Genomic DNA, 26,136 nt, shown 5'->3' on the forward strand with positions numbered 1-26,136 from the left:
CAAGCATGTACTCAGTACTTGGGAGGCCAAATAGGAGGATCTCAGGTTTGAAGATAGCCTCAGCAATACAGTGAGACTCCCAGCAACCTAGCAAGACCCTGTTTCCAAATTAAAAACAAACAAAATAAAAAATGGCTGGGGGTGTGTCTCAGAGATCAAATGTCCCTGATTTCTACTCCTAGTACTACACACACATGCACACACACACACCCAAGTGTATTGAAGTGCAAATTAGTATGTGTTTTGTATCACAACATGGGGATCATATCCTAGTATATTAAATAAATTACGAGGCTGAAAGACCAGAAATGAAAAAACAAACATTGATGGACCAAACTAGAGGACAGATTAAATTATTTTTATATCCTCATTAGAGAAAATATTACCAAACTGTCATCATATTAAGAAGTTGAAATACATCTACATGTTGAATCGCATGTTTGGCATGCTTAATCAGATCAGTGTGTGATCTGTCAGTGCATATGAGGTCTTGCCAAGCCAAAATTATTTACAAGTCGCATTTTATGTCCTGAAAAGTTTTATAAATGAGGAAAATTTGTAAAAAAAAAAAAAGCAATGAAAAACAACACATTGGTATCAAATGCACACAATATTAAAAACTGAATTAAAAAAAGAAGTGATTAACAAGCAGGTGGTCAAAATGTAGAAAAAATGTTATAAATGTGTGGGAGGCATTACTTAGTAAATATCTATTTGGAAAAAAAATGAGATTCATACATTGCCTGCATTGTACTATACACAAGAATCCAATGCCCTTTTAGTCTTTCATAACATTAACATTTTGGAGGAGTCCAGACAAGATGTTTTATAAGTTGTTTAGCATTTTGATTACATCTCTAGATCATCATATACTTTGTATACATCTGGTTATTTCTTCAATGTTAGATTCAGACTAGACTGTTTTTTTTTTTTTTTTTTTTTTTGGTAAGACCACATAGGCGATGTTGTTCTTTTTTCCAAGGGCATCACATCAGGAAGCACAGGAGATCAGACTGCTGCTTATCAAGGATGCTACTTTTGGTCATTTGGTTAAGATGGTGCATATACCTTTAAATGGTGAGATTATATATATATATATATGTATATATACATACATTTATACATATATATGCATATATATTTATATTACCATACAGCGAATGTGTTCACACTCTGAGGCAAAATTCAGAGTGCGCACCAGGAGGCAGTCGTTTTCCCAGTTTTGATGCGGCGGCGCGGGAAATGGGGGCAGCCCAACCACGCCCACTTTCCTGCCCGCCCGCGCTTCTTTTCCGGGAAAATTATCTCTGAGAACCAGAGAGCCCCTACTCCCTCGCGCCTAAGTCTTTTCCCAATAGCTTGCGTGCGCCTGCGCAGTCTCCGCGAAGCGGCTTTTCCGAGCCCGACCGCTTCTTTCCCGAGCTCTCCTCCAGCATAGCCTCAGCTCCGATTTTTCCCAAAGGGGTCATCACAGGGCGCCAAACGCGCGCCCGCGGGAAGGCCGGGGGCGGGGCGCGGCGCGGCGCGGCACGTCAGTGGCCTTCCGGGCGGAAGTCCGCAGCCTCCCAAGCAGCTGATTGGCTTTCGGGCTGGCGCCTATCTCGGCCCCCGCGCCAGTTTTGGGCTGGTTGGCGCGGAATCGGGAGACCTCGGAACCATGGCTCCTGTGCACGGGGACGACTGCGAACTAAGGGCGAGTGGTGAGGGACAACTTCTCCTCCCCGGCACTGGGTTGGGAGGGTGGGGACCGCAGTGTGATCGCGTGTGGCGGGGTCTTTGATTTCTTCCGAGGCAGGCGTGCTCCCGGTTCGTCCCGCGGGTCTCTTTGGGCTCAGACCTTGGTGGTTTAGGGCAGGGGCCTTTTGGGATCGGACCCGGCTTCCTGGCCAGGCGGTTTGCTCTTGGCACCCTCCCCCATCCCTTAAAGGGTTTTCTTTTTGTTTGGGAGCCTGTCTCACCTCTGTCATTGAGAGTATGAACGTTTTTTTGCCTTTGAATTTTTTTGGGGGGGTGAGTCGCACTCACGTGCTGGACACAACTTCATGGAGACAGGTCACTGTCCCGACAAAGTGTTTACTCTCACTCCAGATCTCTTCCTATGGGCTAGGACAAAACATAGGTGCCGCTAGTTTTCTAGGAAGTCCCAGAAAAATTGTTATACATTGTAACTCAAAGACTGCTGTAAGTGCTGTAACCGGATAGCTGTGCATTTTGTCTTCCTAGGTAATGGCTTTCTACTTTGGGCATTAACAGATTTCTAACAGTTTTTCTTTCAGTCTTCTCTGGGAAGTTCTTCAGGTGCTGCATAAGAATAGTGTTCAAATCTAATCATTTTGTGTAAAGTTCCTAAAAAATGCACGAGTTCAGCAGCATTTCAGATGCCGTGTATATCACTCAGTTTGTCGGTGGTAATCTTGTATTTCCAAAAATAGGATACAAAAATGCAAATGGCTCTGTCTGATTTCTGATTCTTGAACAGCGTTCAGCTAAAGGGTGACTTAACTTCAGTGAACTTCTAACTTGAGATGCTTCAGTCTCTCAGCCCAGACATCACATCTCCTGACTCAGATACATCACCATTAATGAGAACTTGCTTCCTAATCAGCTTCCTTTGCGTTCACCTAGTTGTAAATCACAGATTTCAATTTGTTCTTTACCCTTTCATTTTTAAGACAATTTATTTTGGAGAGTCGACTAGCCCGGATTACAAATGGGATGTAGGATGAGTACATGAACAGTCTTTGCAGTCCTCTATCAGTGATTTGCCACTAAGCCCTTTCTTCACCCTAAAAGCTGTACGGCATCTGTGAACATCAAGAAATCACTCTCCGGAGATACTGTGCAATCTTGAGATCCCTCTTAAGTCATGGTGTTGATTAAGTAGTTGCTGGGAATTTGTGACTGGAATATTTCCTTTAGAATAGACTGAAATTTTCTTACTCTTAGTCTCTGCCTGCCTTGGGGGAGGATGGAGGTACTCTAGATGGTAATTTTGAACCAAATATTTAAATCTATTATAACTGGATTTTTTTCACTTAATTCATTTGTGCTGACTTACTTTGCATGAAACATTTGAAGCGTATCTCCAAAATAAAAATCTAGGTTTTTTTTTTTTTTTGTGTGTGTGTGGGTCTGGGGATGGAACCCAGGGGCATTCGACCTCCGAGCTATGCCCCCTGCCCTATTTTTTATTCTTTATTTGGAAACAGAGCCTCACTGAGTTGCAGAGGGTCTCACTGATTAGCTGAGGCTGTCCGCGAACCACAATCCTCTGCTCTTAGCCTCTGGAATCCTGGGATTACAAGCATGCGCCATCATGCCCGACATAGGTATTGTTTTTCTTAAAGTGTTAGAAGGATAGGTATTGGTTTTCTTAAAGTATTAGAAGGTGGAGCACCTTGACAATGGCAGTGAAAAGTTGAAAGACCTACAGCTGTTTCTTGTATAAAATGAGATCAAGGAGAGTTTAGTGATTAAAAAAAGTGGGTACAGTGGTTCATTCAACACACATTTATTATGTGACTACCCGGGGTGGACATTCTGCCAGGTTCTGGTATTGTAGAATGGGCATGGTTTCTGTCTTCATGGAGTTGAGATGGTAAACATCCAGTTATATGCAGTGCTATATTGGGTTCTACTTGAGGAAACTGGCATGCTTTTTTAGGGGGTACTGGGGATTGAACCCAGGGGCATTTTACCTCCAAGTTACAACCCCAGCCCTGTTTTTTATTCTTTATTTTGAAACAGGGTCTCACTAAGTAGCCGAGGCTAACCACGAACCCGGATCCCCCGTCTCAGCCTCCTATGTACTAGGATTATAAGCGTGCGCCACCACGCCCGGCTTAAACTGCTATGCTTTATTTTTTCTTTCTGAAGCTAGACACATATGTGGGTTATATGTATGCGTATGTGTGTTTGACTACATTGCACTTAACACATGTGCAAACATTATTATTATTATTATTTTTTTGTGTGTGTGTTTGTGTGGTTCTGAGGATGGAACCCAAAGGCCTTCTACCTCCGAGCTTTATTCCCAGACCTGTTTTCTATTTTATGTGGAAACAGGGTCTCACTAAGTTGCTGAGAGCCTCACTAAGTAACTGAGGCTGGCTTCGAACCCGTGGGATCCTCCTGTCTCAGCCTTCCCAAGTGCGGGGATTACAAGCGTGCGCCACCACGCCCGGCCATGTGCAGACATCAAATGATTGTTTCCTATATTGCTAAGTACAAAGTGAGAGAGACATCCTCACTTAATACTTAACTTTGTGAAGCATAGTTATCCCCATTTCACAGGTGAGGACCCTGAGGCAGAGTCTTTTGTTGTAAGCTGTAGGAACCAACTGTAGCTGACTTAAACACAAAAGGAATTTATTAGAATACTTTATTTGTACAAATCTAGGAGGACTGGAAAGCCATTTGGGGGCGGGGTTCCTTAGCTAAAACAGTGATTAAAATTGTGCCACAAAACTGGGCCAGTAAGGAGGTCATTGCCAACTGTGACCGAGTCCTTGATGTTATAGCTTGTACCTTAGGAGCTTGCTGGCACTGTTGCTCCATAATCTCAATCCTTCTGGAGCTGTTGCTACTTGTAGACTCTTTAAGCCCCCATCCCTCTTGTTGGGACGTTAGGCTCTGATCTGAAGCCTGAGTAGGTGTTTCTAATTGGTAGAGCCTACCATCCCTGCCTCCAAGAGTGTCCGGGAAAGGACACCTGACTTTCTAACTTTAAAGACATAGGCTCTGTGAACCCTCAAGACATATAAGGGGGAATTTCACAGTTTCAGATCCTGGGCAGCGCAAAACAACAGGATAGTTGTCATTGCTTAACAGCTTAATGGGTGCTTTCATGTCACCCACCAAATGGCAGAGCTAGAGTGTCCTGCTTTTCCTTGATTTCTCAGTTCGTCTATCTTCCACACTGCCTTTCTCTGTTTCAGAGTGCACCTTGCATTTGCATTCCTTTGAAATTTAGCTCATGCCTTTGGTCTGCCTGTTCCACTTTTTGCCCTGCTCTTTGATGGTGTAGTTCATCCTGGGCTTGTATTGAAGACCTCCCCTGTTAGACCTCTGCTTTCTCAGGCAAAATTAATGGCTACCTTTTTTTCCTACTGTGTTCTTACCTCTTCTATTATGGTATGGTATTTATACTATGGTGGTAGCCTTGGGTCCTTTTGCTTTGATTGTGAGCCCCTTGAAGACAGATAGCTCTGTAGTTGTACCCTGTGTAGTGGAAGAGCATTATCTGTGTAGTGAGTCCATTTGAAGACCCATAGACTTTGTCAGGAGTCAAGGGAGTTGCGAAGGGAACAGACTGAGGCTAGCATTTCACTCTTATTGGTCATGTTTAATAATCTCTGAAACCTTTTTATGTAGGCCTGCTCAAGATTTTTTAAATCATTTGAATGACACCCAAGATTTTGTGACTGTCATCATTAAGTACTTGTATTCCTTAATTTTTACTTAATGCTTTTTTGAAAATGGATTTAAAAGTCAAATGTGAAAGTCAAACAATAGACTGAAATGTTATAGAGATTCCATTTCCAGAAAGCTAGAAAAAATAAGATTCTCTAATTATACTTCACCTTTTATTTTTGATGGTACTGGGGTTCCTGGAAGCCCTTCTACCTCCGGGATACACTCCCACGGGCTACACTCCCAGACCTATTTTTTTTAAACTATTTTATGTGGAAACAGGGTCTCTTACGCCAGCGTGGCTGGCTCCGAACCTGCACGATCCTCCTGTCTCCGCCTCCCAAGCGGGGAGATTAGAAGCGTGCGCCACCACGCCCGGCTATACTTCACCTTTAAAATATGGTTTCAACAGTTTATTGCCAGCATTTGGTACATGTTCTTTAGGTTGTTTCTTCTAATTCAGTCAAAAACTGAGTTAAACAGCTTAATGTTGTTATGAATGTTCCATTGGGGTTGGAGCTTTTCAGATGCCTCTTATCAGTACGTTTCCTTTAATAAATTAATTAGCACCAAATACAATAAAATACCCAATTTCACAGATATAGATGGCAGTCCTGCTGAGCCTAAACTTACAGCTGACAGGCAGCACTGTCGTCTTGATTTGGTTATTCATAAGTTGGTAAATGAAAGTCTTAATTCTGTGGATTAAGATTGTTAATTATTCTTAATTATTGATTCTTTTCAATATGTGTGTGGGATGGTCAGCTTGTGATCACCAAAAGCATGCATAGTTTAAAAGTTGAATGTAAGAATACTGGGGCCCTCTGGCATTTGAATAATTCTTGGAAAAACTTTTTTTTTTTTTTTTTTGGTGGTACTGGGGTTCCTGGAAGCCCTTCTACCTCCGGGCTACACTCTCAGAACTATTTATACATTTTATATTTGGAAACAGGGTCTCCTAAGCCAGCGCGATCCTCCTGTCTCTGCCTCCCAAGCGCGGGGATTACAAGCGTGCGCCACCAAGCCCGGCTTGGAAAAACATTTTAACCATCGTGATTCTTTTTACTGTCAACCAAGGCCTTGAAATCGGTGATATAATCAATAATCTCAGAACCATCTTTGTTAAATTTTCCTAGCCTCCAAACTAGTTTTCACATGAAATTCCAAGTATTTTATCTGAACCTTTGTTAAGCATATACTATTTCTTTTCTTTTTTCTTTTCTTTTTTTTTTTTTTTTGTTGCTGGGAGTTGAACCAGGGGCATTTTACCTCTGAGCTACACCCCCAGCACTATTTTTATTTTGAAACAGGGTCTCACTAGGTTAATGAGATTCTCAATATTTGTTAAGGCTATCCTCAAACCTGTGATCCTCCTGTCTCAGCCTCCCAAGTATTGGAATTAGAAGCATGTACCACCACACCTGGTTCCTTAAAGCCTTCTCAGTGTTGATTAATAGAGTATGAGTCATCCTTTTATGGCACACTGGATTACTTGTGAACTGTCATTTTAATGTAAAGTTTATGGACCAGCTAGCTGGTTCCTTTTCTCTAATGCCTTTCTGGATACCAGGTAAATGTGAGATTTTCCTCTTTTTAGTGGAAAAAAATTAATAGTGCCTTTTATTGTAATTGGGTCCTAGAGAAAATTTCTGAAGAGCTACAGGATCTGCTTATTTGGCTACGAGATTTGTGAATCATTTTATATTAGGAAAATGATCTGTTTGTGTAATATTAAAATTTTTTTGTTGGCTAGCTGGCCGTGGTGGCGCACGCTTGTAATCCCCGCGCTTGGGAGGCGGAGACAGGAGGATCGCGCAGGTTCGAAGCCAGCCGCGCGCGCTGGCTTAGGAGACCCTGTTTCCAAATAAAAATGTAAAAATAGGTCTGGGAGTGTAGCCTGGAAGTAGAAGAGTTTCCAGGAACACCAGTACCACCAAAAGAAAAAAAAAATTGTTGTTGGCTAGAAATATTCTTTATTTTTATTTATTTATTTTTTTGGTGGTACTGGGGTTCCTGGAAGCCCGTCTATCTCCGGACTACACTCCCAGACCTATTTTATTTTTGGAAACAGGGTCTCCTAAGCCAGCACGGCTGGCTTCGAACCTGCGCGATCCTCCTGTCTCTGCCTCCCAAGCGCGGGGATTACAAGCGTGCGCCACCATGCCCGGCCGAAATATTCTTTATTTTTGAGGGAAGATGGCTGACAACTTTACAACCTCTCATGTAAATTTTTTTTTTTTCAGCTGTGTCAGATTCAGGGAGTTTTGTAGCTTCTCGAGCCCGGCGAGAAAAAAAAACGAAGAAAGGGCGCCAAGAAGCTCTAGAAAGATTGAAAAAGTCTAAAGCTGGTGAGAAGTATAAATATGAAGTAAGTAACTATTTTTCCTTTCTTCTCCTATGCACCATCTAATTCATACCCCATAGGTTGTCTTACGTCAGCTTTGTCACCAATTAGAATTATTCATGTATTTCAAACTTGTGTTTTTGTGGTACTGAGGATACGTTTTGTGGTACTGAGGATACCCTAGCCCATTTTGTAATTTTTATTTTGAGATAGGATCTGCCTAAGCTGCCCAGGCTGGTCTTGAACTTGCAGTCCTCCTGCCTGCCTCAGCTTCCTGAGTAGCTGGGATTACAGGCATGTGCCACTGCATGGGGCTCAAGCTTCTTTTGTTTTTTTGCGGGTCTGGGGATGGAACCCAGGAACATTCGACCACTGAGCTACACTTTCAGCCCTATTTTTTTATTCTTTATTTTGAAACCGAGTCTCACTGAGTTGCAGAGGGCCTCACTAAGTAGCTGAGGCTGTCCGCGAACCGCGATCCTCTGGTTCCAGCCTCCCGAATGCTGGGATTACAAGCGTGCGCCACCACGCCTGGCTTCAAGCTTCTTATAATAGTAATGTCTTAATAATGAACAGATGTGAGCGTGAGGTAGATGTGTAGATTTTGGACAGTACTAGACCCTTAAAAGTTTCAATAAGGAAGCTGGGTGTGGTGGCGCACGCTTGTAATCCCAGCGCTTGGGAGGCTGAGACAGGAGGATCGCACAGGTTCAAAGCCAGCCTCAGCTACTTAGTGAGGCTCTCAGCAACTTAGTGAGACCCTGTTTCCAAATAAAATATAAAAAAAGTCTGGGAGTATAGCCTGGAGGTAAAAAAGCCCCGGGGTTCCACCCCCAGTACCACAAAAAACAGTTTCAATAAGGAACTTTACAGATGGGTTTAAATTTCCAAAATCAAAGTAGCTATATCTATATTTTTTCTTATTTAGAACCCTGTATCTCTTGTAAGTCCTATGACTTCTTTGGGGGAATGAGAAGTGATTTTACTTAACTCTTAAAGTCTTGAGCAGTCTGGCTATGCACCTACTTTGTAGTCAGAGGTTTTTTTTTTGTAGTAATTGGGATTGAACCCAGGGGAATTCTACTTCTGCTACACTTCCAGCCCTTTTTATTTATTTTTCTTCTGAAGCAAGGACTCACTGAGTTGCTGAGGATCCTGCCCAGTTGCTGAGACTGGTCTCAAACCCATGATCCTCTGGTCTCAGCCTTAGAGGTGTGTGCCACTACACCTGGCAGAATTATTCTCCCTAGTCTCATTTGTTTATGGCCTGCAGGTAAAAAAACAGAGTTGCTATCATCTGCACATCATTATTTAACTTTACCTTTAGTACGCCCTGAGTATCTTAACTGCCAAGGCCCGAAAGTGATAAACTAATACTAGGACATAATAACAACTATCAACTTTTTGAGCTCACGTACTGTTCTAAGTGCTTTTACCAGTATGTTTATTCATTTAATCCTTCCAGTACATATGAAATTAGATACCCCAGTACATATGAAATTAGATACCATGATTCACATTCTTGCAAGTGAGATATCTGAGCCATAGGAAGTTTAGGAAGTTACAGTGTTAGGTCCTTTATTTGAATCCAGGCAGTCTGGCTTTGGAATATGCATGTTTACCATGGCCTTACCATGTTGGGCAATTAAGCAAATAGAAGGGGATTTTGGCCATTTGGTTGGCACTATTTGTTCAAGTTCAGGGAGACAACCAGATAATAAAGGGTTGCTAAGAATATTACAGTGACGCAGGAGTAAAGCATTTTTAATGTAGGGGTTTCTGTGGGACATTTCAGATGTTGGTACAAGGTAGCTGATTTCCCTTTAAACACTGATATTAATCTTATGACTCTAAGAGTTCATGTTGAGCAATAGCAATATTGTTTTTAAAAAGATTGAGTCTGCTGGGCTAGGGATGTATGCATAATATGTATGCATGTATGCTTGCATAGTATGTTCGAGGCCCTAGATTCAGTCCCCAGGAAAACACACACACACACACACACACACACACACACACACACACACGCATGCAGGTCAAAATGTCTTTTTACTCAAAATGATTTTTTAAAAATGTGTCTGGCCAGGCGTGGTGGTGCACACTTGTAATCCCAGTACTTGGGAGGCTGAGTTAGGAGGATCTTGCAGGTTCGAAGTCAGCCTCAGCTACTTAGGCTCTCAGCAACCTAGTAAGACCCTGTTTCCAAATAAAAATATTAGTAGGTTGGGGGTGTAGCCCGGAGGCAGAAAGCCCCTGGGTTCCATCCCAGTGCCACACACACACACACACACAAAAATGTGCCGGGCATGGTGGCACACGCCTGTAATCCCAGTACCTGGAATTCTTTGACAGGAGGATCCTAGGTTTGAAGACAGATAGTAAGACTCTTAGCAATATAGTGAGACACTGTTTCAAAACAACAAAAAAAAATAAGAAAGGGCTGGAGGTATAGCTCAGAGGTAGAATGCCCCTGAGTTAAATCCCCAGTACCATACACACACAAATAGTTTTCTGGTGTCTTCTTTGTAGTATTTATTTATTTATTTATTTATTTATTTATTTATTTATTTATTTATTGTGGTACTGGGGATTGAACCTAGGGGCATTCTACCTCTAAGCTACATCCCCAGCCCTATTTTTATTCTTTATTTTGAGACAGGGTCCCACTAAGTGGTGGGATTCACTAAATAGCTGAGGCTGGTTACAAACCTGCGACCTCCTGTCTTAGCCTCCCAGGTACTGGGATTACAAGGGTGCACCACCACGCCTGGCTTTCTTGGTAGTATTTAAATTACTTAAATAAGAGACAAAATGTGCTTTCAACCAACAAAAATGATGTCAGCCCCTGCCAAAAAAGGTTGATCAATATAATAATAGTAATTGGACTAATTTGTATTTGGAGTGTTATAAACTTAGTTTGGTAGGTAGATTGTTTCTGTTCCCAAATGCTAAAAGGCCAAATTAGTATTTGCCAGTGGTCTCTGTAGAGTGGGTTAAAAAGGAGGTGACAGTGAGGCCTACTCCTGCAGTTATTACAAGTCATATATGTGTGCCAGAAATCCAGTCACCTCTGGCCATCAGTCTCTCCAAGTTTTGTGTCCTGAGATTTCTTTTTGAGTCTTAACTTTTCAGATGGAGTTAGTTGTTTCCCCCCTCCTTTATTTGAAAAGAGAGGTCTTTCTTGAGAGCAGGGACTTGTAATGAATTTTGTATGAGGCCTTTCTAACCAGCTTGCCAGATTCTCATCTAGGGTATCAGTGGCCTGTTACCACGGGTGGCAGCAGCAGTGGCGTTCACCTTTTCTGTGTGTTACTTTGCACAGAGGTCGTCTGCTTTATTCATACTGGTAGCTCACGGCGCTCTGACCGGCTGACAGTTAGGTAGCCAGCGTGTCCGGAGGACCTGCTGCTCTCTCTGCGCTGGCCCTTCAAATAGCTCTGCATTTAGGCGTCTGTGCAGTTTTTATGACCCGAGAGTAGTGAGGGATCTGAGGGATCAGCAAGCATGGATCACCCCAAACGTTTTCTTGTTTGCTTATAGAATACGGAATGTATTCGTTTTGCTTAAAGAGAAATAGATGAGGCAGATTTTCCTTTTGAATTTTATTCAGTTAGTTGAACAGTTATTAAAATTATTATCTATTTGCAGAGCATCTATCAGCTAGTGGAGGAGATGATATGCCATACAGATTTGCTAAGTATAGGAAAAACCAGTCTAGAAATTACAAGTGAATAATCCCCAAAGCAGCTAATGAAGAATTGGCTATAATTCAGTTTGTTTTTTATGAAGTAGATGAGTAATTGATGGTGTGACAAGTGTATTATGCTAATGGAATCATTTAATATCGTATGTTAACACCCACCTAAAAGGAATACTAAGTTAATTGATGTCTATTTAAGGAAAACCCTGTAGTGGTGTTGAATGTCAGAACACATGATTTGGTTGCGGCTTCTCCGTCAGGCTGCCATCCCAGTTTCAATTTGACAATTTTTTCATCAGAATTGTTTAACACTTTCCCTTCACTTGAAGCTTTTTCTCAAACTTGTATAATGGCAGGTCGAGGACTTCACAAGCATTTATGAAGAAGTTGATGAAGAGCAGTATTCAAAGCTGGTTCAGGCACGCCAGGATGACGACTGGATCGTGGATGACGGTATGTGCGAAGAAATTACCTGCCAGTTAGTTGCTTATGGTTTTCCCGTGGCAGATTCGCTGCATTGCCTAGGCAGATGTAAGCCATTGTTAGGATCATACGTTTGGTTTGCATTTTTATTAGGTATTCGAGGATGAGGAAGTACAGCAATAGGAAGTTGACTTGGTGGTATTTTGGGTTATCCTAGCCACATGCCCCAGGATATAGTATAAATCCTCTGGAAGGTGTCTGTGTGTAAGAATTGAAGGTTGCACAAGACCCTGCTTTATTCAAGCCCCAGCGCCAAAATAAAAAGAGGAAAGGGAAAAAGGAATTGAGAGGAGCCATGTGCCTATGTAGCCAGCATATGTCTGAAATTAAGGGATGTAGGTTTGAATCGCGACCTCAGGTCAATTACTGTCACTGAGCCACAAGGTTTTGATTTCTCAAGAGCTGCTGTGAGGGGTGCAGGAGGCTGTCGGTGTGAGAGGTGATTGGAGCGGGGGAAGCACATAGCAAAAACTGGTCCTGCCATTCTTCCCCTTGCATAACTTTTACTGGTTCCTGCTTAGGTGAGTTCTGGCCAAAGGAAGGACATGTGTACTGTTCCTGACCCTATATTTCTACTTCTGTAATTGTGCTCAGCACTACTGCCAATTTTCTCACATAGATTAGGGTTCTTTGCTGGCCTTGTGGTATTCTTGATTCTTTTACTTTTTATTCCTCTGATAGAATAAAACTCCTATAAAACAACCCTTTTTTGGCAAAGATGTTGATCCTGTGGGCCAAATCATTTTCCTAGCTCATCTAGCTAGGTATGGTACATATTCCTTGCTTTTGATTCCGCATCTGCTGTGTGGATGCCTTACCTTGTCTGACAGTTGTTTGAACAGGATTCTGCTGCACTTAAAAATGAAACGGAGAACATCTGAGTGGGTATAAATGTATTCTTTTTGTTATGACTAAGATATTATTGGCCACTTTGATTTATTTTCATTTTTTTGTGTGGTTCTGTGCCCTTAGACCTTTTTATTTTTTATTTATTTATTTTTGGTGGTACTGGGGTTCCTGGAAGCCCTTCTACCTCTGGGCTACGCTCCCAGACCTATTTTATATATTTTTTTATTTGGAAACAGGGTCTCTTAAGCCAGCGAGGCTGGCTCCGAACCAGCGCCATCCTCCTGTCTCCGCTTCCCAAGCGCGGGGATTACAAGCGTGCGCCACCACGCCCGGTGCGACCTTTTTATTTTTTATTTTGAAGTAGGGTCTTGCTAAATTGTGGAGGCTGGCCTTAAACTCGGAATCCTCCCATTTTATCATCTCAAAGTCCTAGGATTACAGGGTATGCTACTGAACTCAATTTATTCACTACTCTTAGAGCTTGACCCAGTCTTAAATTTTGTTCCAGCAGATGGTACTGGCTATGTGGAAGATGGCCGAGAGATTTTTGATGATGATCTTGAAGATGATGCTCTTGACACCGATGAGAAAGGTACTTACTTTAGGTTTTCTGTCGTTTTCTTTTTTTGCATTGGGGATTGAACCCAGAAGCCTTCTACCTCCAGGGTACACCCTTAGCCCAACTTTATTTCTTATTTGGAAACAGGGTCTCACTAGGTTGCTAAGAGCCTTGTTAAGGTGCTGAGGCTGGCTGCCAACCTTTGATCCTTCTGTCTCAGCCTCCCAAGTACTGGGATGACAGCCATGTACCGCCATGCCTGGCTTCTACTTTTTGTTTTCAAGGGAATGTTGCTTTGAGATTTAAAAGACTTACTTAACATTTAAGAAGACTTGGTATTCTGACATAGTGTCCCTTTGAGGGAGAAAGGCCTGCCAGAATTGTTTTTAGATAGAGAATAGGTTCTAATTCTGAGAGAGACATAGTTGATCTAATCGTGAGAGACACATAGTTGCACAGAAAATTAAGTGTAAGAAACAAAAGCACCACCAGGAAGTAAAGTTTCTTGTCTCTTATTATCCAAAGAGTTTGGTCTTTTACTTATTTTGAAATTTTTAGTCCTGTGGTCATTTTAGAATTGCTGATTTTGAAGGCTACAACAATAAGTGATGTCTTCTTATTCCTACTGCAGCAGTGTACTCAGAATTTTAGCCCTTCAATAATTGTATAGCACAATAATAAGGTTTAGAACTAGTGTAATCAACTTGCTTTGTTTAACTGAAATTTAAAATGATATGAATGAATGTGTCAAATTTTCTTAACTGCACAATCATTGGCAATTTTTTTTCAAATAAGCCTGATTTAGTGCTGTAAAATGAGAATAGAAATTCTCTGGTATTTTTTTTTTTTTTTTGGTTTAGTTCGTTAGTCTTTTACCCCCAAGTGGTAGATTAGGGGTCAGCAAACTATGGCCCACTCCCAGCCGGCTTTTTGAATAAACAACTTTATTGAGATAGAATTCATATGCCATACAATTCGCCCACTTAAAGTGCACAATTCAGTGGCTTTTAGTATAGTCACAGATTGTGCAGTTATCATTGTGATTAATTTTAGAACATTCTCATTACTTCACTAAAAAATCATACCAGTTTTTGTGTAGCCCTTGAGCTAAGAAGCGTTGTTACATTTCTAATGTATGTTTTTTGAAGAAAGAAAAATGTCAAAAATATAGAGTGGTATAAGAGAATCCTGTTTGGCCCCAAGGCCTTGCATCTGTGTGATCACGATCTTTATAGAGGGATTGGGCCTTCATTTGCAGATTGTTTTGCAATATTTTTCTCTTTATTTTCAAGCAGACAGAGACTATTTTGGTGAATTTTTTGAACCTCAGCAGTGACTTCCTAAGAAAAAGGATACTTGTTTGCTCAACCACAGTACCATTATCATGAGCTTATGTAATATATTGTCCATATTCAGAATTGTTTTCAATGCTGAGAATTGAACCCAGGGCTTCATAATATGGCGGGTATGTGCTCTTCCATTGAGCTATACCCCCAGTTCCTTTTATTTTATTTTATTTTATTTTTTGGTGGTACTGGGATTCTTGGAAGCCCTTCTACCTCTACCTCTGAGCTACACTCCCAGACCTATTTTATACTTTTTATTTGGAAACAGGGTCTCCTAAGCCAGCGCGGCTGGCTTCAAACCTGTGTGATCCTCTTGCCTCCCAAGCGCAGGGATTACAAGCGTGCGCCACCACGCCCGGCCCTTTTATTTTATTTTGAGACAGGATCTTACTGAGTTGCTCAGACTGCCCTTGAATTTTGGATTATCCTGTTTCAGCCTCCCAAGTAGCTAGAATTACAGGTATGTGCCTCCACACTGGGTTTTATAGCTGTTTTTTAAACTGCATATTCTACTTTAGTTTTCTTATCTCTTTTTTTGTGGTATTGGGGATTGAACCTGGGGACCATCTATCTCTGAGCTAAACTCCCAGCTCTATTTTTTTTATATTTGTAAATAAAGTCTTCCTAAGTTAAGCACACTGGTCTCCAACCTTGATCCTCCTTTGTCAGCCTCCCAATTAAGGGGATTTTTGACATCTACTATCATGCCAAGCTTTTCCTGTCTTTTTTAGTTTATTTAGCATAGAATAGAACACCCCCCCCCACACACACACACTTTCCCCATTAGCCTCTTTTCTTTTTTCTTTTCTTGTACTGGGATTAAACCCAGGGGCATTTTACCTCTGAGCTAATACCCCCAGCTCTTTCTACTTTTTACTCTGAAGCAGGGTCTCCCTAATTTTTTAAGGGCCTTGCTAAGTTGCTAAATTGTTCAAACTTAGAGTCCTCCTGTCTCAGCCTCCCAAGTACTAGGATTTCAGGCATGTGCCACCATCCTGGCCCCACATCCTCATTTTGTCTTTCATGACATTGAAATCTTGTATGCTTGTGTGTATAGGGAGGGTACTGGGGATTGAACTCAGGGTATTCTGAACTATACTCCCAGGCCTGTTTTCTTTTTTTCTCCTTTTATTTGCCATACTAGAGATGGAACCCAGGGGCATTTTACCTCTGAGCTACACCCCCAGCCCTATTTTTTAGGGTCTCACTGAGTTGCGAAGGGCCTCGCTAAGTAGCTGAGGCTGTCCGCAAACCATGATCCTCCAGTCTCCGCCTCCTGAATGCTGAGATTACAAGTGTGTGCCACCATGCCTAGCGACCTATTTTCTTTTGAAACAAGGTCTTACTAAGTTTTTGTGCACTCGCCTTGAATTTATAATCTGCCTGTTTCAGCCTTCCAAGTACTGGGATTACAGGCTAACATGGCAATCATGGTTAAAGGGACCAATGTAGTTGCATAGTTGAATATCCCATAGTCTAAAATTGACCCGATTGCTTTGTTTTGCTTAGATTGGGGTTAAGCATTTTGGCAATAATGAATAAACACTTATCTTTAAAATGTGTCAGCCAAGTCGGCTGTGGTGGCACATGCTTGTAATCCCACTACTTGGGAGGCTGAGACAGAAGGGTCACAAGTTCAAGGTCAGCCTCAGCAAGGACTGAGACTCTCATCAACTTACTGAGACCCTATTTAAAAAAAAAATAGGGCTGGGGGTTATATCAGAGGTAGAATGTTCCTGGGCTCAATCATCATTACCACACATACACACACGAAATGTGGCAGCCAGGAATGGTGGTGCATGCCTGTAATCCTAATACCTGAGAGCTTTAAGCAAGAACACTGCAGGTTTCAGACCAGCCTCAGCAACTTAGTGAAACCCTAAGTAACCTAGTGAGACCCTGTTTCAAAAGAACAAAAGAAATGAAAAGGGCTGGGGTGTAGTTCAGAGGAAGAATGCCCCTGGGTTCAGTCACCCATACCACAAAATAAAATGTGGCCACAGTTGAGGTTGTGTCCTTCCCATTCATTTGCCATATCAGGGGCATATAGTGTCATTCATTCCATTAGAGTTGATAATGTATCAGATTCCTTGTAAAGCTGCCTTTCCCCTTTGTAATTAATGCAAATATGTGGTAATAATTCCATGCCCATTTCCCTGTGAATTTTTCATTTCAGTAACTATTGATGATACTTTTCTCCACTTTGAATTTTTTTATTATTCTTTGAGGTGGGGTCTTGCTGTGTTGCCCAGGCAGGCCTCGAATTCCTGGACTCAGGCAGTCCTCCTACTCGGGCCTCCTGAATGGCTGGGACTACAGTGCATGTCACTGTGCCTGACTTCTTTCCTTTTTAAAACAATCACTTCAAACTCATGGATTCTAGAAAATGTACTGTTTCAATTCAGTATCCATTGTCATCATTTTTTCTTTTGGTGTTCAAATTATCTCAGATTTGGCCAGCAGGAGCTCCTTTGAGTTGGCTCCATGAAGATGTTCCAGGTACTTTCTGTGTCTCAGATCTGAAATTAACCATCTCTTCCCAGAATCCTGGTCCTAGTATAGTAGGGAATGGTATTCAGATCTGGGAGAGGGAGATGCTCATTGCTTCTGGGGCACAATGTCTTTTAGACCCTTTTGCTGAATAGAACTAGGAGATTATATATGTTCAGTAAATCACTGTATATATTTATCAGTAGATTATGTGTATCAGTAAATCCATACAGAAAGATTTCATCCAGACCCAATACTAATGATTCATCATCTTCCTAGTTCTATATTTATATCTCCCTTCACTCTCAGTGAAAACCCTTGTCTTCTAAATATACATAAAACTTTTAGAACTGCTAAACTAATACCTGTGTCAACAACCATTCTAAGTAAAGTTCATTATTTCCTTGAAGTTTTGTTTGTTCTTGGCAAATATCCTAATGGTCTATAGTCAGTATTGTGTATAAGTTATATCAAGTATTTTTTTTGTGTGTGATCATTTACAGATTCCTTTGTTTTTCCTTATATTCAATATTTTTTGTTGCTAGGGATTGAACCCAGGGGCATTCTATATCCAAGCTACAGGCCAGCCTTTTTATTTTTTGTTTTGTTTTTGTGGTGCTGGGATTGAACCCAGGGATGTTCCATCTCCAAGATATACCTCCAGCCCTATTTTATTTTTCTTTGGAAACAGGGTCTTGCTAGGTTGCCGAGAGCCTCGCTAAGTTGGTAAGGCTGGTTTTGGACCTGCGATCCTCCTGTGTCAGCTTCCCAAGTTCCAGGATTACAGGTGTTTGCTCCAGCTTATTATTTTATTTTGAAACAGTGTCTCACATAAGTTACTGAGGGCTGGAAAAGTTACAGAAGCTGGCCTTTAATATGCCATCCTCCAGTTTTAGCCTCCCAAGTACTGGGATTATAGAGCATGACCTAGCATGTATTCAAATTTTTAAAATCTTTTGGTTTTATTTTTCCTTTTGAATATTATAAAGCTATTATATATTATATTTTAAAAATAAAAATATAAAGAGATGCTCAGTTCAATCTTGCTCTCATCCTTATGCCTTCTGTCTTATTTCTACCCATCTCCTTAGCAATCCATTTTATTAGTTTAATTTATTTTTCCTTGTTTATATTTAAATTAACATATTTGTACTTTACACACATGGAATGTTATTTATCCGTTTAAATTAGAGTATGTGGACCATCTTCCTGGATTTTGCCAACCTGTGTAATATAGACACTCTACACTGGTACCCTCTGTTAGCATCGTAGCTAATTGTGTACTTGTATTTTTGGAAGCACGCGAAGGACAGAGTGAGCCCGTGTGCTCTTTCATCTTACTCAACTGAGAAGACTTGTGTTAGAATTATGGCTCTGTTAATTGTATCATATGGCCTAGTCCCATCATCTCTCTTATTTTTAGTTCTGTCAGCTACAAATTAGGAAGTTGGATTAGATAAGGAGCTTCTCAAAGAAAGGCCCCGCAAGGCTGATCATGTTAGTGGCATAAAGAAAGTATCCAGTAATTGGTTAGTAAATGAGCCATTACTGTTTCCATAGTCATGTTCTTATCTCTTCCTGGTAATACATTAGTGAAGAGAATGGTTTGACATTCTGGGAGACTGCTAGTTTTAGAAATTTTTATTTCAAGCCCGGCGTGGTGGCGCACGCTTGTAATCCCCTCCTTCGCAGGTTCGAAGCCAGCCTCAGCTGGCTTAAGAGACCCTGTTGCCAAATAAAATACAAAATAGGTCTGAGAGTGTAGCCCAGAGGTAGAAGGCTCCTGGGTCCCATCTCCAGTACCACCAAAAAAAAAAAAAGTTTTATTTCATGCTTTGCCACCAGCATTCACCTACAGGTCCCCACTGTTTCAGTGGACCTCACTAAGAACCTAGTAAGGTCACAAAATCTTAGAGAAGGGAAATGCAGTTCTGCAATCTACTTTAAAAGCTTATAAGAAATTGTAGTTTTGCGTAGAAGTAAAAGGTCAGCTCGTTATGGTGTGGATCGAATCCCTGGTGTGCTGTTTTCAAATAGAGAGAGAGAAAAACATCAGCCAAGTCCAAATGAAGAAAAATTGGGGGAAAACACAATAAAACCAAATAGGAACACTAAATGGCGAAAGGGTTCCACTTCAGATGTTTACTTGTGTTCTTTATCTTTTTATCCTTCTGTCTAAATTCTACAAAGCTACAATGGTGAGAATAAAGCCCCCTCATGAAGCCTTTCTTGTTAGTCAAACCTCTCTTCTTTTCATACTCAATCTTCAGATCTTAATTTTCTATACTAAATATTTTGACCATCAAGTACAGTCGGTTTTCAAACTGTTCCAAATGATCTTAATACAAAAAATATAAGTTCCTTCATGCAGTTCTCTTGTTTCACATTTTTTACAAATGTCCTACAAACTTTTCATAGTCTTAGGCATTTGGAAAAGGATGCCTTTTTATTGTGGTAAGGTACGTACGACCTAAAATTTACCATTAGTGACATTTAGTACATTTGCAATGTTTGAAGCCATCGTCATTATCTAGATTCAGAACATTTTCATCACTCCAAATGGAAACCCCATACTCATTTAAGTAGTCACTCTCTAGTCTTCCCTCCCTGAGCACCTAGCAACCATTAATCTGCTTTCTGCTTCTGTGGCTTTGCTTGTTCTGGGCATTTCATATAAATGGGTACATAAATAAGTGACCTTTTGTGTCTGCCTTTTACTTAGCACAATATTTTCAGATTTCATTCATATTATAGCATACATTAGTACTTGATTCCTTTTTATGGATGAATAATATTCTATGTGGATATGCTTATCACATTTCTTTCTATTCATTTACTAGTTGATGGGCATTTAGCTTATTTCTTTGGTTATAATACATAGTTCTGCTCTACACATTTGTATTCAAGTTTTTGTTTAACCATCTGTTTCATTTTGGGGGAGGTATATACCTAGGAGTGAAATTGTGTGTATGTATTTCTATTTCCTTTTCTTTCTTACATACAAGATAATGTCTTTAGATCTGTACTTTGCTTTTTCTGCTTAACAAGATAATTGTGAAAATCACTCCATATTACTACATAGAGCCCTTTTTATTTATGTCTGTATACCTGCATAGTATTCCATTGTATGGATATGATATGTTTGATTCAGATAATTTTCTTAGATCTGGGCATGGTGGTACAAGCCTGTAATCCTAGTACTCGGGAGGACGAGGCAGGAGGATTATAGGGATAAGGCCAGTCTCGGCAATTTAGTAAGACTTTCAGCAGCTTAGCAAGACCCTGTTTCAAAATAAAAAAAGTAAGAAAAGGCTGGGTGTGTAGCTCATAAGTAGAATGCTCCAGGGTTCAATTTCCAATAACAACCCCCCCAATCCTGGTTGGGCTTTTATTTTCAGTGATTTGCTCTTACAAATAGTGACACATTCAAAATTCCAGAAGTGGGATTGCTGGCTCAGAGAATAAATGTCCATGAAATTTTATTAGACGTTGCTGAATTCTTCATAGGAGTTGTCCTCTTGTACCCTACCATGAACAGTGTTTGGGTGTTTGTTTTCCCAAGGCCTTGCCAATAGTATGCTGTCAAGCTTCTGAATTTTTACCACTTTGATATTTGAGAAGTGGTATCTCACCAACAATGTTTTCAAGTTCCTATTTCTCCACATCCTTGCCAGCATTTGTTGTTGTTTGTGTTTTGAATGATTGCCATTCTAGTTGGAGTTTACAGGGAAATGGATGGAACTGGAGGACATTATGCTACGTGAGATTACTCAGTCACAAAAGGTCTCCTAATACACGAAAGCTAGGGAGAAATGTGTCACAGGAGGAACCCTAGATGAAGAAGGAGATCCCATAGAGGAGCAAATAAGGCGACCTAACTGAGGGGATGGAAGGTGGGGGGAAGAAGGAAACTCTCTAAAGCACATGGTGTACTTAAACAAACATATCAAAGTCAGTCACTAAGCCAAGCATGGGAAGGAGCGATGGGGTGGGGATCGGGTAAGGGCTAATTGGGTAATGTGTGCATGTATGTCTGCACAAGTTTATCCCATTAAAATGTATGACTACAATGCACCAATAAAAATTTAAAAGAAGTGGTATTTCATTATGTCTTTCATTTGCATTCCTTTTATACAAAAGTTGAAGTCTTTATAAAACTTAATAACCATGTAAGTGTTTGTGTTTATTCCTTTTGAGTTCTGGTATTTTTTTAGGTCTTTTGATCAGGGAAATATCAGGGAAGTTGATCTTTTATCTGTGATACATATTACAAACATTTTTTTTTCTCTCTCTTTTTTTTGCTTCTTTTGGGTATAATTGAACTTAGTAGTTTTTTTACTCAAGGGGATTTTGAATTTCAAGTAGAAAGATTTTTTACCAAACCTAGGTTGCAAAGAAGTTTACCTTTAAAAAAAAAGTACTTATAGAGTTTTGCCAGACATGATGGTGCATGCCGGTAATCTTAGTATGTGAGAGACTGAGACAGGAGGATTGGTAGGATCAAGGCCAGCAACACATGGTAACTTAGTGAGACCCTGATTCAAAATAAAAAAATAAAACAGGGCTAGGGTAGACCTTGGGTTCAATCCCCAGTAACATGCATGCAAAAAGTACTTGTATAGTTTTACTTTTAAATTTTTCTTTTGGTGTTTATTTTGGTTTACTTTTTTACAGATGGCTATCCTATATGAATTATTAAAAAGTCTATCTTTTCTCCCAAGTGGTATAAGTTGTTGCTTTTAGTATATACTAAATTTCCATAAGCAATCAAATCTTATCTAGACATTATTTTCTTTTTCATCTGGTCTATCTATGTCCATGAGAACTTTGTGTGTGTGTGTGTGTGTGTGTGTGTGGTACTAGGGATGGAACCCAGGGGACTTCTATGTCCAGATTACATCCCCAGCTCTATTTTATTTACTTTTTATTTTGAAACAGGGTCTTGTTAGGTTGATGAGTATCTCTCCACTTGCTGGGGCTGGCCTTGAACCTGTGATTCTCCTGTCTCAGCCTCCCAAGTACTGGGATTACAGGTGTGTTTCAACCATATCCAGAAACTTTTAAAGTGATCCATTCTAGGGTTTTTCTGAGATTGAGAATGTTCTGGGTTGAATCGGAAAGTGAAAGTAAAATGGACAATATTGGAAAAGTTTATAGATGATTTACATATGGACATGAGAGAAACCATAGCGAAAGGTTTCCTTTAGTGAGCAGATGTCTTCATGCTACTGTTGAAGCAACATATTGCATATGTCCTCATAAAATGGAAATTAGCATGTTACAGTATCATAACTGGTAATCCCATTTATTTATTGTTGAGTTGTCCTTTCAGATTCAGTATAAAACTAAAGATATGATTACTTGAAGGCTAACAGGATAATCTCTTACTTCAGATTGGCTTTACCTTTTTATTTCTGTGGGGAAAACAATACTTCCAACTTTTTGTGATAGAGGGGGTTGAAGCCAGGGGCATTTTACCTCTGAGCTACACCTTAAGCTCTTTTTCACTTTATATTTTGATTTTTATTTTTGGTGGTACTGGGGGTTCAACCCAGGGGCTTTTCTACCTCCAGGCTATACTCCCAGACCTATTTTATACTTTATTTGGAAACAGGGTCTCACTAAGTTGCTGAGAGCCTAAGTAGCTGAGGCTGGCTTTGAACCTGTGTGATCCTCCTGTCTCAGCCTCCCAAGCCCTGGGATTATAAGCTTGCGCCACCACGCCTGGCTTCACTTTATATTTTGAAATGGTTTCACTAGGTCACTCAGAGCCTCATTAAGTTGCTGAGGCTGTCCTCGAACCTGTAATCTTCCTGTCTCGGCTTCCCAAGTATTGGGACTATAGGCATGCAACACCATGCCTGGCTCCTTTCCCTTTTCTTAAAAACGTTCTTCACATTAACGATGGCAATTAAAATCATGTTTGACTCATCCTAGTATTTAACTTGTGTATCATCAGTTTTTGTAATAACATTTAGCCCAAGTGTCCTTGAATTGCACTCATTTTAAAGATTCTTAGTGTACATTTGTATACAATTTCATATATTTTTATTGTGAATTCTTAACATTTTTTTCTCAAATTCTCATATACAAAGAATGGGTGACTAGGCTTGTAGTTTTCCATTATGATTTTTGGCCAGTGCATGTTTCTAAATAATTTATATTCCAATAGGAAAAGATGGTAAAGCACGCAACAAAGACAAGAGGAGCGTGAGGAAACCTGCTGTGACGAAACCCAATGATATCAAGTCAATGTTCATTGCTAGTGCCGGAAAGAAAACTGCAGATGTGAGTTGCACAGTTTTAATTAAATATGCTTTTGCAGGTGTGGTGGCGCTTGCTTGTAATCCCAGCACTTGGGAGGCTGAGACAGGAGGATCACACAGGTTCGAAGCCAGCCTCAGCTACTTAGTGAGGCTCTCAGCAACTTAGTGAGACCCTGTTTCGAAATAAAGTATAAAATAGGGCTGGGGGTGTAGCCCAGAGGTAGAATGCCTCTGGGATCCATCCCCAGTACTGCAAAAAAAAAAAATTATGTATCTTCAGGTGTTTGTTAAAATCTCCGTATGGTAGATGAGAACACGGAGAACAAGTGAGATGAACAGGAAGGACTGGCTGGCTAGGTTCTTCCTTTCACAGATGTGTGTTCCAGTTGCAAATGTTAAGTGCAGGGCTCTTTCGCATTCTCATTTTACTTTCCTCTACAATCTCCAGAAAGCCGTAGACTTGTCCAAGGATGAGCTGCTAGGTGATATTCTACAGGATCTGAATACTGAGGTAAGCAGTGCTCTGGGAATTATAAAAGATGCAGGGGACGGTGGCTGAAGAAACAATTCAGTACTTGTAAAGAATGGACTAAAAATACAAGGATTTGCTGGGCATGGTGGCACATGCTTGTAATCTCAGTACTTGGGAGGCTGAGACAGGAGGATCATGTGGGTTCGAAGCCAACCTCAGCTACTTAGTGAGACTCTGTTTCCAAATAGGTCTGGGAGTATAGCCCGGAGGTAGAAGGCCCCGGGGTTCCATCCCTAGTACCACCAAAAAAAAAAAAAAAAAAAAAATCAAGGATTCAACCCACCCCCAAAATTCCATAAAGATAAAAACCAAGCCCAAATCTTCAAATTAGTTTTTCCTCACCATCTTAGGTGTGTAGTTCCCAGCTGTTACAGCTATGCGATTATGTAGAAAAGGGCTGTGTGGGTGTGTTTTGGAAGTAGTAAGAATACACCCAGGAGCAGTTCTGTGAATGCTCTCTGCTTGTGTTCAGTTGCTATAGTGTATGTGCCCTAAATAGACTGAAGCCTGTCAATCTGCACGATGAGGCGTGAGATTTTGTCTTTACGTCTGAGTGGGAGTGAAGGAAGAATTTATCCCTGATAGAACTCACACAGGCTTAGCTGCACTGTGAATCTGAGATCTGGCCATCTCTTGTAAAGGCTAAGCACTTATTTAGAGGTATCCTTCTTTCTAAGTGACTGTTGATGAAAACGACTAATGTCAACTCTAAATAGTTGTACCTGGATAGTTTTTCAGTGTAATATTCTGGGAGGGTAAATAAAACACTACATTAAATCTCAAAAAAATTGATGAGAGGTGGATTCAATATCTATTCTGGTTTTCTAGTGATTTCTGTGGTATCGTTGCTATAGTAACCACAGTGCACGAACATAGATGGGGGGGGTAGGGGAGTAAAAAATGCTTTACTTATTGGGCTTCAGTGAGTGAAGAAATGTCCTTCTTCTGTTATGTGGTAACCCAAGCATGGCAGTAAATGTCCTTCTTACCCTTCCTTTTAGACATCTCAAATAACTCCACCACCTGTAATAATACCAAGGAAGAAAAGATCTGTTGGTGCTTCACTGAATCCTTTTGCCATGCACACCCCTAAGGTAAAGTGTGTTGAAATGTCCTGTCCTGTTTTATAGTTCTGATTTAAATTTATTCTGTTGCTTTTTTATGTGAGGGAAATGCCCTTGAATTTATTTTTGATTTTTATTTTAAATTAGGACTACCATTCAATACATACTTTCATGTATTTCAAAAATAGCACGTGCCTGCTTTTTTTCATAGTAAATTTTGTAGTAACTAGCACGTGTTTATTATAGGTATTACAACTGTGCTAAATGCAATAATTTTCCTCCTGGAAACAAGTATTTTTTTGTAAACCTAGGTAACAGTAAAATAATTGAAGCTGTTACATTAATAATACATAAACTCTTTTTATAAATGGGAACTGTCATTATCTCTGGTCAGGGTAGGACAGTTGCATATTTTTAGTATGTGGGTCTAACTGACTAAACATTTAAAAACGTTTACAGGCAATTCCTTCAGCAAAAACTGCTTCCCTTGTCTCCAGGAAGGAGCCTTTATTAACTCCGGTTCCTATTAAACATGCTGAATTTGCTGGTAAGTCTGATATTGGGCAGGAGTACAGGAGTGTGGAGCAGTTGTCACCAGAGACGAGGAAGTAGGGGTGATTTTGAAGGTATTGTGATGGAAAATGTAAGTAGGAAAGATTTGAATTCATAGCAATAAGTCAAAGACATCTGATTTGAGATTAAAGACAAACGCAAGCACAGTATAGGAAAAGGGGTATGCTGCTATTTAAGTTTGGAGTAGACCTTTGTGCCTCCTGACCCTGGCGTGTGATAGGAACGTATGGTGATGTCTGCAGGAGGGCTGGTGCAGGCAGAGCACACAGAAGATGAGGGGGAGTCAGGAGCAATGGAGTTTGAAGATGGCGACTTTGACGAGCCCATGGAAGCCGAAGAGGTAGACGTGAGGCCTGTTTCTGCCAAGACTCGGGACCAAGAGAATGAGGAAGAAAAGGAGGTGAAACAGAAGGCAGATCCTAGGAAAGGGACCATATCCTGCTTGTAAGAGTGTTTTATGACTTTTCTGTCAAATGGTACTCTGATTATTCTGTTGGATTTTGAACGATTTTTTGAAA

At 40.6% G+C, this 26,136-nt stretch overlaps 1 protein-coding gene across 3 annotated transcripts in view; it reads left to right on the forward strand.

The window, feature by feature from the left end:
- Nucleotides 1-1,657: 1,657 nt before the first annotated feature.
- POLA1 (DNA polymerase alpha 1, catalytic subunit) overlaps nucleotides 1,658-26,136 on the forward strand; it is a gene marked incomplete at both ends in the record, with an annotated part of 345,550 nt that continues 321,071 nt past the window's right edge. For 2 of the 3 annotated variants that reach the window (XM_080718511.1, XM_080718513.1), the window contains 9 exons: nucleotides 1,658-1,700; nucleotides 7,656-7,780; nucleotides 11,813-11,909; nucleotides 13,300-13,380; nucleotides 23,356-23,471; nucleotides 23,898-23,960; nucleotides 24,983-25,075; nucleotides 25,505-25,592; nucleotides 25,861-26,062. In XM_080718511.1, the coding sequence (XP_080574637.1) occupies nucleotides 1,658-1,700; nucleotides 7,656-7,780; nucleotides 11,813-11,909; nucleotides 13,300-13,380; nucleotides 23,356-23,471; nucleotides 23,898-23,960; nucleotides 24,983-25,075; nucleotides 25,505-25,592; nucleotides 25,861-26,062 (908 nt within the window). The remainder of the gene's footprint in view (nucleotides 1,701-7,655; nucleotides 7,781-11,812; nucleotides 11,910-13,299; nucleotides 13,381-23,355; nucleotides 23,472-23,897; nucleotides 23,961-24,982; nucleotides 25,076-25,504; nucleotides 25,593-25,860; nucleotides 26,063-26,136) is intronic. The other variant, XM_080718512.1, reaches the window with a different exon arrangement.

The sequence above is a fragment of the Muscardinus avellanarius genome (genome assembly GCF_963383645.1).
Source record: "Muscardinus avellanarius genome assembly, chromosome: X".
Lineage (NCBI taxonomy): Eukaryota > Metazoa > Chordata > Mammalia > Rodentia > Gliridae > Muscardinus > Muscardinus avellanarius.